This window comes from Lepidothrix coronata, unplaced genomic scaffold, assembly GCF_001604755.1.
Source record: "Lepidothrix coronata isolate B3197 unplaced genomic scaffold, Lepidothrix_coronata-1.0 Scaffold18, whole genome shotgun sequence".
NCBI lineage: Eukaryota > Metazoa > Chordata > Aves > Passeriformes > Pipridae > Lepidothrix > Lepidothrix coronata.
Window position 1 is genome coordinate 77,302 of NW_016690198.1, and position 13,607 is coordinate 90,908.

Below are 13,607 nucleotides of genomic sequence, written 5' to 3' on the forward strand. Positions count from 1 at the left end.
TCAATGCTATGCCACAGCTAGTTTTTCCAGTTCTCGTTTGTTGTCCAACCATTGCCATGAGGCCCAGTTTGACGTAACTGGCATTACTGAAGGCTGCTCAAATAATTTGTATGCCTGGAGTATTAAAATGTCTACTTATAACCTATTTGGAGTGATTCAAGTGCATAAAAGTAATGATGATGTGGTGCTCTTTTATTAACCAACATTACTTAGTTCAACAATACTGACAAATCTTATCTTGGGTCTATGGTACCTGTGAATTAGCACACTAAAAAAGCCCAGGAGAAGATGCTGGTGAGGAAGTTTATAACAGACAACCCTGGCAAAACAGTGACTAGGAAAGTTTATCCCTGGGCACATCAGGAGATGGACACTGGTGATCACAAATATTAAGAGTTTCTAAAAACTATGAACAATGTTCATAGACAAAAAGGTATAATACTTTCCATGACTTTACCATTTCGGGCAGTGTTGTGGTGGACAAAGACAAATGGCTGGCTGCCTGGGGCCAGTGAAGGTCACCTGATGACATTGGTGGGACTTAACAGAAAGAAGCCTCCGCTGGCAACACACAGACTCGGAGCTTCATAAAGGGTATTTTTTTCTTCAAGGTAGGAAAAAGATTAGTAAATTTATTCAAGATCTAATATTTAAACATAAATGACTGAATGGTAGTTTTAAGAAGTTTATTGGATGACAAAAAAATACCCAAGAGTGTTGGTCCTCCTGGTTCAAGGAATATAGAAAAAAGTGAAAATAGCTTGTAATCAGCTAAATATGATAAGGAAAGCTAAAGTTATCTGAGTATAAGCAATGTACAGCTGGCAAACTTGGCACAATGAAGAACTTTGTTTTATATGCAAGCAACAAATGAAATCCGTAGCAAAAATGTGTCAGTTTTCAGATGGAGCTGGTGAAACTATAAATAACAATGCAGAAGAAAGTATGAAATTATTCAACAGATGTTTCTGTTCTCAATTTGAAAAAAAAAGAGGTGAAGTGTTCGATGAAGTATATTCTTTTTTGCTGCTTATCAATATATTCTCAGGAATAAATCTTTCCAAATTGGCAGGCATGCAGAGTTTGACCCAAGATCAAGAGTCATAAATCAGCTAACTGGCTACTGATGTTTATTTTAAATAATGCTTAAAATAACAGGGATGGTACAGAAGACGGGAAAATCCTAATCCAAAATTTCAGAGAAAACTATTTGCATGGATAACCTGAAATAAATCTCAAGAAAAACAAAGGAAAAATGGATATATAGGTCCATACATTCCTACCCTATAGGTATGGTAGGCATGAAGAACAAGGTCTCTTTTTTGGGGGTGACTGTTGCTTACTCAGCTGTTCCTGAATGTGTATGCTTCCACCAAGGAAGACATGGGTAAATAAAACTGGAATTTTTGAAGAGACTGCCTAGGAAGGTTGTGTCATCACACAACACAAAGGAAAGAACCAAGGAAATGAGCACCTGTCAGGAAGTGATGCAAGAATCACTTCCCCAGCTCTGGCTGGGGGATGAAGGTGATGCATACTAGCAATCCCCTTCAGACCCACAACACTGTGATACTGGAGTCTATTAATGAAGAATAAAGGTAAAAAATGTAATTTATTCAAGTCAATGCAACCTACTGGAAAACAACTCTAGACATGTTTACTCATGAAAAAAGGTTAAAAGTCAATATTATTCAATATTTCTGAGAGCTTGCAGACTAAGTAATCTGCAAAGGCCACTGTCATGGAGACACCACTACTGAACAGAGATATTATTGCTGGAGTGTTCTATGGCTATTCAACCACACAGAAAATATATATATCAATTCAGTGGTGGTAAAGCTTCTGTAAATATGAAGATGGACATGATGGTTATTAACAGGAAAGGTAACAGTCTTTTTTTTTGTGTGTGTGTGTTAATATGTTTGTTAGGTTTATTTTTTAAAAAAAACTATCTGCAATGTTTCATAACACTAATTTAAAACCTAGATGAAGAGCAGCAATTCTAGAAAGAGCAAGTTCCTCCTAAATGGACTGTCTATACTTATGGTGATAAGGCAGTCAAATGTAACAGTTGCCCAATGAAATGGGAGAAAACCAAGTCACAAAGATTTGAAGTCTGTGTATTACATCAGTGAGTTGTAGACAGGTCCATCTCAAAGGAAAGATGTTAAAAGACTGGAGACAGAAAAATGTATAAAAGCATTTGAAACGTGGAGAAATTAACTTGCAGTGAGACTTAAAGAACTCAATCTATTACGTTTCCCAAAAGAAGATGGGGTGTTGACTCAATTCCCATATGAAATACATAGAGAGAAAAAGTAAATGTACTAAATGGCTCTTTTAGTATAAAAAGGCACAACAAGAACTAACGGTTGGAACTTGAAACCAGACAAAGCCAAACTAGAAATGAGCCACTCCTCTTAATATTTTGACAGATTACAAAGGGAAGGGAGCAATGGATTCCCCATCTCTTGAATCCTTCCAGCCAAGGCTGAGTGACTTACTGGAAGACACATTTTCACCAAATGCAAGTTTTAAAATTCAGCATAACATCTGGTAAAAAATTAAAGACTCTATATATAAAAGTGGATGATAAGTGATCTAAATGTCCTTCCCCATGTAAACTATATACACCTGTGAAAAAAGAAAAGTTTTCTACTGAAAGTGAACCTTTTAAAAAAATCTACCAAATCTAAATCCAAATCTGAATCTGGATTCTAACAGAAAATGAAAACTGAAACATAAACCATCTTTTGGATATTATGTCAATACAAAAATTTTACTATTGAATTTTGGATGATATCTCTCAGGGAATACCTCATTACAGGTGTTCAGCTCCGGTAGAAATACAGCTTTTACAATTACTCTGATGTACCAGATCCCATCTCTATAGATGTTCTGGCTTCACAGAGCTATTGAGGATAAAACACAGAAAATACTTCTCAAAATTACTAACAGTAATGTGCTTACAACTTGTAATACGAAGACTAACATTTAAGCTCAGTCGCACAAAGTACTAATGACACTTTATTGAGACCTGTGTAAAGAGTTTCACTACGTCTGGGCAAGAGCCCGTGGGCACTTCAGAGAAGCTGAATGAGAGAGGATTGTGATCTTCTCTTCCACCCCATGGAAAACACATTTGAAGCACGCTTTGACTGACCAATTAGGCAATAAGGAGCAAGGTGTATCGTTGGATGTAACATTGCCTATGTGCACTGAGAGGCTGGCAAGGCACTGCAGGTAAAAATGCCTGAGATGACGAAGAGCCGCCATGTAAGGAAAGCTTTTGTTGCTGTCACAAAAAGCAAGAGGAGGTAGAAACCCACCTATATCTGCTAGCGTATAGTCTGACATGTCCTGGAGGAAAATGTCAATTTGAGTCCCAACAATCTGAGGTTGGAAAAGACCTCCAAGACTACTGAGTTCAGCCGTTTACCCAGCACTGCCAAGCCCACCACTAAACCATGGCTCCGAGTGCCACATCTACAAGGTTTTTAAACCTCTCCAGAGATGGTGAGTCCCCCACTGCCCTGGGAAGCCTGTTCCAGTGGTTGACAACATTTCTAGCAAAGACATTTTCCCTAATATTCAAGCTAAACCTTCACTGGTGCAACCTGAGGCCATTTCCTCTGTTCCTGTAACGTTACATGGGAGAACAGGCCAACCCTCATCTGTCCACAACCTCCTTTTCAGTAGTTGTAGAGAGCAATAAGCCCTCCTCTGAGCCTCCTTTCCTCGAGGCTGAATAACTCCAGCTCCCTCAGTCACTCCTCATAAGACTTGTGTTCTAGACCCTTTGCCAGCTTTGTTGCTCCTCTTGCTCTAGTTTGTCCCTTTCAACAGACAAAACTAGCACAGATTGAACAAATACCAGACTGGCTTTTGTAGCAATAACATAACTGTACTCTTTAGAATATCAGTCTAAACTGTTGCTTGGAAATGTGCAGTAAAGATGCATCTACCTATTCAAAACATGAATATATTCTCTATTTGTTGTACTGCCACTGTGCTTTTAAGTGCTCTTAGAAGTCAAGGCATAAGTATTTTAACACCACAACAATGCAGAAGACTGGCTAAGCAACAACTTTCCTGGCATCTTGCATCTGCATGGGCTGAGAAGAAGCTCAAGCACTGAACAAAAAGTTCCTGAGCTCAAGAGTTTGCAATCATACATTGGAGTAAGACCTGCCAACATGCAGACAGATATGGATATATAAGGCACTAATGAGACAGCATTAAGTAGTATCAGAAGCAACAGTCACAGTAGTTTAATAGTTGTCAAACACTTTGTAGGAAATATCCGACTCTAATAATTTACATTATCACCACAATCAAAGATAGCCTCAAGGACTAAGAGAAACAACTCTAACTGGTTCACTCTACTCTAAAAATATGCAATGATAAATACATATATCTGAATACAAGAATAATTTTTGATGGAATTGTTTCTCTAATATCAGTACTGCCTCAAATACATGTAGCTATTTTGTTGAACAGTAAATGAATGCTATTGAACTCTCTGACAGGAGCAACATCTGATAATTCAATCAATTTGAATGCTTTCGAATTCACATTTTCATATTTACTTTTGAGGCTCTGGCATTCTGGAACAGAATTTGCAATATTGTTCAACAGGTCTCTATGGACTTTGTCCTTTCCAAAGCACTGTAGTGCTAAGCTACTCAAAACGCAACATAGAAACTCATATCCAGCTGGGTTTACACATGAAATGAAAAGCTGTCTGCACCACTTGAGAGTAAAAACAGAGCTCCTTTGAAACATTGGAAGTAGAGAAAAAGCCACTTATTTCCAGGCTAAGAAGACACAAGTTAAAGCTGGACTTAGTGCATCAACTGCCAGCGCTGTGGCTAAGACAGGCTGATGCTTCAAAGTTACCATAATTATTTCCAGTCCCCGACAGACAAAGTACAACAGCAGAAATGGAAGTGCAGGACCAATGCTGGAAGCAGGTAAAGATGTTGACATGGGCAATGAAGCAACCCTCACACTGCGGATTCCTGCACTCCACCACTTCTGCTACTAATGTTGCAAATACTTTAAAACAAATTAATACGCAGCTAAACACAGAAGCCTGACACCTCGACAAAACCTTCAGCATTTAATCTTTTCTCCTGAAATGCAAAGCTTTTATTGACAGAACTACATGCACATGAAGACATAAAATGCAAAGTGTTTTACAGTAAACACTGATTACTGTAATCTTAATCTCCATGAATGACTAGTGAATGCAGAAATAACATTTTTGAAAAAATGGAAAAATTGCTTAATCTGCCTTATTGTAAAAAGTGCGTGGGTTTGTACTTATTTCTTATATTCCTGGAATTGTCAGACACCTATTCCTTGTCACAAAACACTAGTATCAGAAAACTGCCCAGAATAGTCTTCATCAAATTGATTAAAGACTGAAAAAAACAGAGAAGCATTTGTAAACTGGGCTAAGAGTCTGAGCCACACATCGTTCAGCATTTAATACAGTTTATGGTTGTTTCTGCCTCATTTGTTATGAGCAAGACGGTGCAAATACAGATGAGTATTTGATACACTGTCCTTTCCTACAGTTGTCACAAGCCTCATTGATACAATTACCTCTGTGCACAAACCCTGTGGTGTTGGAGAGTCCATTTAACCCCACCAGAGATCCTCCTGTTTGAACCCTAGGATCTGCTCAGCATGAGGTACATCTGCAGATAGACGAGGCTTTTCTATGGAAATACACAACTGAACTCTTAAAACAGCAGGCAAGAGTCACCTGTTAGGCAAAGCCAACAGAAAAATACCACCTCCATAATCTAATGCATAATTTATGGTTTCCTTGGTATCAACACAAACTTTGCAACAAGGGCTCTACCTCATGAGTCAGTGCACTTGTGTGTGGGGCCACAGGCTGCATACTTGCTCTTCCAGTGAAAGGCTTGCTGTCCAAGTGATGCACTTCATTTCTTGGATCAGTGCTTCTAAGCAGATCTAACAGTCCATAATAATTTTACTTAAATTTACTGTAGCCCCATGGAAGTATTACTGATGCTATTCTATTACATAGCACAAAGCAGCAGTTTCAAGGGGACTGTTTAGTACCATATTCTTGATATTAAAGCAAGCAATGCCAAGAACTCAAATTCAGCAGGTAACATGCTTTTCTTTGTTTTTCAGTGAGCACCAAATAATCTCATCTTTCATTTGTTTTGAACCACAAGTTTCATATGCGCACACAGAAAAAGCTCTAAAACAAACCCCTGAGGTTTAAAGTACATACTGTTGCTCAGCTAACAAAGAAGTGCTTTGGGCTGTGTTTTTACCAAGGGGCTTAATGAATGACAACCCTGCTCCTTGCTGGGACAAGCTTTGTCAGAAACAACCACCAGGTCCTCTTCCCCTTTTCCAGGCAAAAGGATTTGAAAAGGCAAAGCAAGTAAACAACCACTTTCTGCAACATGAAGGACCTCCTTCTGGTGCTTACACACACAAAGTGACTGTCTTACCTGAGCTTGGGCAACTACCACTATCTTCACTCCATACTCATGTATGATTACACACCACATGATTATGGCAGTCTTCTGGAACTTAGGCAAGTATACCAGCAAAAACTCCACAACCTTACATGAATATTAATTACGATTGGCATGGTTTCTTTACTGACATGCAATGGACCTTGGAAAAGGATGGACATAGTGCTGGACTACTGGCTCCAGGTGGCCTGGCTTGAACAAAAACTGGGCCAGATGACTCCTAGAAGTCCCTTTGTACCTCAACTATTCTGTCAAGTCTTTTTTTCCCTTCTATTTATTTATGTGTAAACCCCCCCAAACCCTGAAGTACTTACTCTGTTAGAAATTACATTAATGATATTCTCTGAATTCAAAGTAAAAAAAATTAAATTGTGCTTTGTTTATCTAAATAAAATCAAATGTTTGATATACCATACAGAGTCAAGCTTGATGTTAGGTACCAGGAAATACTATCTGAAGATTCACTTAAGAGCACCACTGGCAAAGTCATACCTGTCCCCCAAAATTAAGTTTGTTTTATTTCTACTAGCTCAAGGCTACTTTATTCAGCTATATGAGTTAATTCTTGCACTTTTTGCCTTATTACACACACATTTGTTCAAGTCTAGGCTCTTCTGCAAATAGAACTTTTCTCAATTACTGTCAGTGTTTTCATTCCATTGTGCAATCTTGTTTGTCTTTTCATGCTGTAATTTCCTTATTTCACAATGTTTTAATTACATTGCCTGCAACTGTTAATAACTAGTGATTTTGGGAGTCAACTAGGAAGGCTTTAAAAATATTTGTTTAGGCAATTCATTTTATTAATGTTACAATAACTTCATTTGATTACTTTAAATTAGTGTTGGTGCATATCCACTTTGGCAAAATACTGTGAAGTTTAATCGTCTCTCCTAAATAACAAGCTTACCTGGCAGAAACACACGGGCTAAGGAATCCAAACTGGATTCAGGAAAACAAAGGTCATGTTTACCTGGCAAAATTTACCACAATACCTTTCCTGGGGTTCAGGCCACTATCCTGAAATCAAAGTAATTTAATTCCTGAACAACATTAGAGATGGACACAGATCCATGGATCTGTTTTCTCCCATCCTCACTTTCCACTACTCCCACCCAGTAGCTGCTCCAGTAGGATGGCTTTCCAAGGGCTTGTGGATCTCCTGCTCTAGAATTAGGAGAAATGTTGTAAGGTCTCAGAGACACAGCATGAACCTCAGTTATGGTTAGCAATAACATGATAAACCTGTCATTAAAACATCTATTCTAGTGTCTGTGTCAAATTCCAAGTTGATGCCCAGTCTCCTAACCAGTAATACTTCAACCGCTACTCCATTTTATGTAATGATTTTTAATGTACAGACAGCTTTTAAAGTCTTCATCTTTCTTCACCCTATATTTGCTTAGACGGATCCATCTCCTCTGAGACAGAAGAAAGGTCTTCTGGTTTGTTTCCATTAGGAAGGTGGATTAAGACTGATGCAGAAGATGATGTCAAGTCTAACAAAGGTCCTTAATTAGGGCTGAAAGTGAAGAGGGTAAGAGATAGGGACCTTGAATATTCCAACCCCCATGTCATTTGAGCAAACTTCCACTAGACCAGGTAGCTCAAAGCTCCATCCAACTTGGCCCTGAACACTTATGGGGTGGGGCATACACAACTTCTCTCAGCAAACTGTGCCAGTGCCTCATCAGCCTCATAGGGAAGAATTTCTTTCCTGTCTTTTCTAATCTAAATCTACCCTTTGACAGTTTGCAGCCATTCCTCTGTTGTCCTATCACTCCATGCCCTTGTCAAAAGCCCCTTCCAGCTCTCTTGCAGGAGGTTTAGGTACTGAAAGGTGCTCCAAGGTCTCCCTGGAGCCTTCTCTTCTCCAGACTGAATAACTCTCTCAGTCTGACTCCATATTAGAGGTGCTGTAGCACTGTGAGCATCTTTGTTGCCTGTTCTGAACTTGCTCCAACAGGTCTACATCTATCTTGTGCTGAGCAACCTAGAGCTAGATACAGTGCTCCACATAAGATCTCATGAGAGCCATGTAGAGGGACAGAATCAACCACCTCGACCTGCTGGTCACGCTTCTTTTGATGCAGTCTTTGATGGTTGTCTTTCTGGACTGGAAGCACACATTGGTGGGTCATACTGAATTTCTTGTCAACCAATACCTGCAAATCATTCTCCTAAGAGCTACTCCCAATTTATTATCTACCCAGCCTGTATTTGTGCTTGGGATTGCCCTGAGCCATGTGTGGGACCTTGCACTTACTTGGCCTTTTTGAACTTTTCAGGGTCCATATCTTCTACAGGCCCACCTCTCAAGATCCCAGTGTATGACATCCCTTCCTTCCAGAGTGCCAAGTGCAACACACAGCTTTGCTGTTGTTCGCAAACTTGTTGAGGGTGCACTCAATCCCACTGTCCATATTGCTGACAAGATGTTGGAAAACATTAAACTGACACCAGCATGCAACCAATTCCTTGAGATGGTTGCTTCTTGGAGGAAAGACCATTAAGGCGGGACCCTCACAGGACCTCTTGCCACAAGAACAGATTCCTTTTTGTTACTAAGATATGAATAACTTATAGCAAACTTTTTAATTACTTAATAAAGCTTTAATCAAAAGCTTTAACAACTCTATCTGGAAATACAAGTAATTTTTCTTGTTCAATGGCCATTTATATCTCTCCAGTGATTTTAAGGGACATGCAAGCAGTAGGCTGTGAGATAATCTGCAGTAGGTATTGCTCAAGTTAGGACTGCCTGTAAATTCCAATATGCTGATTAGCTGAATATCAGACCTTTTTGGAAAAGCTGACTCATGAGATGTGACCAAGAGGCAGTTATTCCTGAACTTACTTGTCAGCACAGAGATAAAAGATAAGGTTCCAGGAAGAGAAGTGAATCTTCCTACTGCACAGGGTTTATTTTTAAGGATCTCCTGTCATTGCTCTTACTGCTCTTGCTGTCATTTGTTGAAATACCAAGGGCAATGCTGCCAGGATTTGAGTGTGGGCTGTTCCAGTACTGCAATTCTCAGGAAAGGAGAGAATTAAAATCTCTCACATTAAACAATAACGCTCCTACGTCTAGCAGCATTTCATAAATTCGTTACAGATTACCTTAATACAGGTTTAGACTGTTACCTATATAAACACACTGTATGAGTTATTCACTTGATCCCCTGTAAATGTCTTACAGTTGTTCATATAAGACATGAATACAAGAAATATAAGCAAAAACATGTGAGCAAACTGATAATTCAGCAGTAGTCACATCAAGTTATACTATTTTAAACTGGTTTTATGTTACAAAGAACCAGCTTGGAAATAGTTAGCTTACATTAAATCATTATGCAAAATTTCTCTTGAGAACTTCTAAAACATTATTGATCTTAATCTAGCAGCACTGCTTATATGCACTAAAAACAAACAGCCAATTTTTACTGGCTGAAATCCTACATCATTTAAATTAATTCTTCTAATAGTTGGGGGTAGCTTGGGAGTTCTTTAAGTGGTGTAGAAACATTATGGCCAATGTGACCCATCCTCAATACAAGTCAAGACTTATTCACACTCTATTAAAGGACCAGTCTGCTTTTTAAGTACACCAAGAATTTCTTTTATAGAATACATTTTATATTATTTACATAGGATGAATACAAAGAAAGAGAAGAGATGCTCAGATGGAGGATTTTCAGTGCAGGCCAGCGTACAGCAAAAACTGACTGGTTGCTATCCAAGCCCCTATTTACCTGACTAAAATAACCTCTATAGCATACAGTCTTTCACAACAGCAAAACAGATGTCAGAGGTTGGAAGTTAATCCGGTTTTAAAAAATTCCACTCCTGAGCAGTATTTTTCCTTCAAACTACAGTAATCTCCCCTAAAGGAGAAAAAAGTTGGTAAATTAATGTTGAATCTATGAAAATTTAAGTAATGTATCACTTTCCAAGGCACTACAACAGAGCAGTGTCAGATTGCATGCATCTGTACAGAGCTGATGATCTGCACGTAGATCCCAACCCATAGCAGAAATATGATTAAAATATCTGGTTGTTGTGAGCTCTCCAACAAAGTACCACTAAATTTTCCAAGCCTTAAAAATGTCCTGCAGTAAACTAAGTTTTATCTGCAAGGTTAGATCTCATTAACAACTCTGCAAATGCAGACAGATATGAAACTCTAACTTGTCAAATGAACAACTGCATCCCACAGAGCAAGGTCAAATATATTGTTCCAGTTTTTAAATTAATATTGTATAGACTGTGTCTTCCTTTGAACCTGATTTTATATTCTACAGAAATATGCTACCTATGGCTTTTAGAAAATCTGATAATCAAACATGAAAGTTCAGTAACAGCTTTATGTATTTTAGATTACTTTCCTACAGAGATTGGAGACTTTCCTTTTACATTGACAACTGTGTCTACTTTCTGGAATTATTACACTTTAACTAAAGTCTCTCCGAATTATTTCATGTGCTTCTTATGATTTTTGATTCATTACTGAAAAAGCATAGCTGAATATTTCCAAAACAATGGAAACTCACATCAACGTTCTTGGACAGTGTAAATAATTCGCTATGTAAACTAGACTTATAGCTGATCAGCATACAGGAAAGCATCTTGTTTAGCTTAGCTGTAACATTCATTAATATACTTCTTTAAAACCCTGTTGTCCACATAGAGTTAGATATTTTTACAAGGATAAATTTCCCAGTTTTTGGCATTGCTATTATTTCTCTTAGGCTCCACATATAATGTCACCAACTACTTAAGACAAACAGAAAGGAAGATTAAAAAAATTCAAGCAACAAATAGACAAGAGAAGTTAAATCCCACACAAAAAAAAAAAAAAAACCAACAAAAAAAAACAAACAGTGAGCCGCATAAAATAGCAGCAGTCATATGCTTTCAACCGTATCTTGGTGTAGAAGGGTTAAAATGCAGTCATAACCAAATGCATTTTTAAATAAAAAAGTTGCTCCTGAGCACAAACACATAAACTGGCTTACCAAAAACAAATGGACATACCTGCAGAGACACGGGGGCAATCTGGCAGCATGGACTCCACTGAAGTGTCCAGGGGCTCGGAGCTGGACACCCAGTTACAGCAGTTCTGTAAGAGTAGGCAGCAATTTTGGGGTAAGCCAAAAACTCAGAGTAAAAATAAATACAGACGTTGTAAGTAAGGACAGTGATCACATCAAAATACTCTAATTTACACAGCAGTCCAAGCAGGACTGGAAAGTACACTACACCAGTTTATTCACACTTACTATCAATGAACTACTACAGTTTCAAACCAAATAAGGAACGAGTAAGACCATAATTCAGGAGATTCGTAATGTGCTTAAATAGCATGTCTCTAAGTGCTACTCTGAGTGCTAATAGACTTGAGGAGGTGCTTGGACCAGCTAGTGCCTGAATCACCCACCACACACTTTAAGCTTTTCCTTTCTGTTGCTTTTAAATAGGTGTTGATATAAACACTGAGCCTGCTCGCTTGCCAACATTAAGTAATCAGAAATTTTTCCGTGTGTTTTGATGGAGTACACCATGGAAAGAATGTTTCTATAATCAGGAAACAACATATTATAACTGAACAGAAGCCTTCAAGATAGCAGATTAATATTCAAATAATTGGAAATATAACTGAGATGAATTGTGCATGAACATTTAAAAAGGCAAATACCAGTCTTTGGGGACTTATATTCAGGAAGCATTTACATTTACCTTTCATTCCTGAACCTCTGAGTAGGATGAATTTGCCATGAATTTTGTAAATGCTTTCCTCCAAATGATATCTATTCAGAGTAGTCTATGAACTAAATTATTAAATAATATGCTTTTAATAAAATATGCTGAAACTACATCAAATCTACAGAACTGAAGATTTAATTTTAAAGCAACTGCATTTTTAATAAGATTAGCAGCTGAACAACAAGACCTACGTGGCTTCCCCTGTTTCAAATCTGAATTTTCCCTTTATGAAAACCTGATTAACTTCACTAAGAGAGAAAGGAAAAAACCTGCACAACTTTTTGGAAAGACCCAATAAATTTTCAGACAGATTTCTAAAAAATCATACCATCAATCATGATAGTAAAAATGGACAACTTCTATTCTGGTAAACAAGCATGTATTGTGTATTTCTAGATGCTTGCTGCCCTAGTTGTGCACCATGGAGTCCGTCCTCACTGTGGAAAGATCCTTGACTGGTAGATCAAGTGTCTTATTGTATTTCCTTAATTCATTCTGTCTGGAAGAAGATGTCAGCTGTGTTGCAGTGAGAAGAGAATTTCAAAGGCTTCAGTCCCCACCAATAAAGGGCAAGGAATGGCTTTTGAATAGATTTGTCAAGGCAACCCTACTGTTCTGGGACCAGGGAGAGCAGGAACAACATAAAGGAAGGGTTGCTGTATGAGATTAGAAAGTGAAGTTCACAAAGCATGGCAGATTTTTGTAAGAAACAGTAGATCAATGAAACTATTGAACTCAACAAAAAAAAAAAAAAAAAAAAACAACAAACACACTATTCAGTAATATAACTTTTTTAGTAAAAAAATGGTTAAAATGGAAGTATTTCACAGAGGTTTTCAGGTTTAAAGTAGGAAAGCATTATACATTTTTACAATTTGCATGTATAATTTTAATTAACAGCTGAATGTGAAATTGCAAATGTAAGATGGTAGATATTATAAAAGAAGTAGAATTTTTATAAAGTATTACAATCATTTGAAATAAGTAAAATTAATATTAACTACTGATAGAACACTACATCAGAGAGCTGGAGATAATACAGAAGATTAGCACACAATTAACTAGCTTTTATATACAATGTGACACTTCCCTGTAAGAAATAAGTATTCTCGAAAGCAGTGTCAAGATATGTAAATGGATGATTTGTTTTATCATTCATCACAGCTCCTAATAAATTCAAAAATCATGACTTCTATAGGTACTAAAAATAGGCCAGCAATGATACAGGAGAGATAGCTCCAATGAAGAATTACTTTTTTAACAATTCATTCTTTCAATGACAGCAATTAGCCCTACAGACAGGCAGCGATTAGG

The 13,607-nt window shown here is 37.7% G+C and overlaps 1 protein-coding gene across 7 annotated transcripts in view; it reads right to left on the bottom strand.

Annotated features, from left to right (window-relative positions):
• FAM172A (family with sequence similarity 172 member A) overlaps window positions 1-13,607 on the bottom strand; it is a 280,969-nt gene that overhangs the window by 66,729 nt on the left and 200,633 nt on the right. For all 7 annotated transcript variants that reach the window (XM_017807269.1, XM_017807270.1, XM_017807268.1 and 4 more), the window contains one exon: window positions 11,565-11,649. In XM_017807269.1, the coding sequence (XP_017662758.1) occupies window positions 11,565-11,649 (85 nt within the window). The remainder of the gene's footprint in view (window positions 1-11,564; window positions 11,650-13,607) is intronic.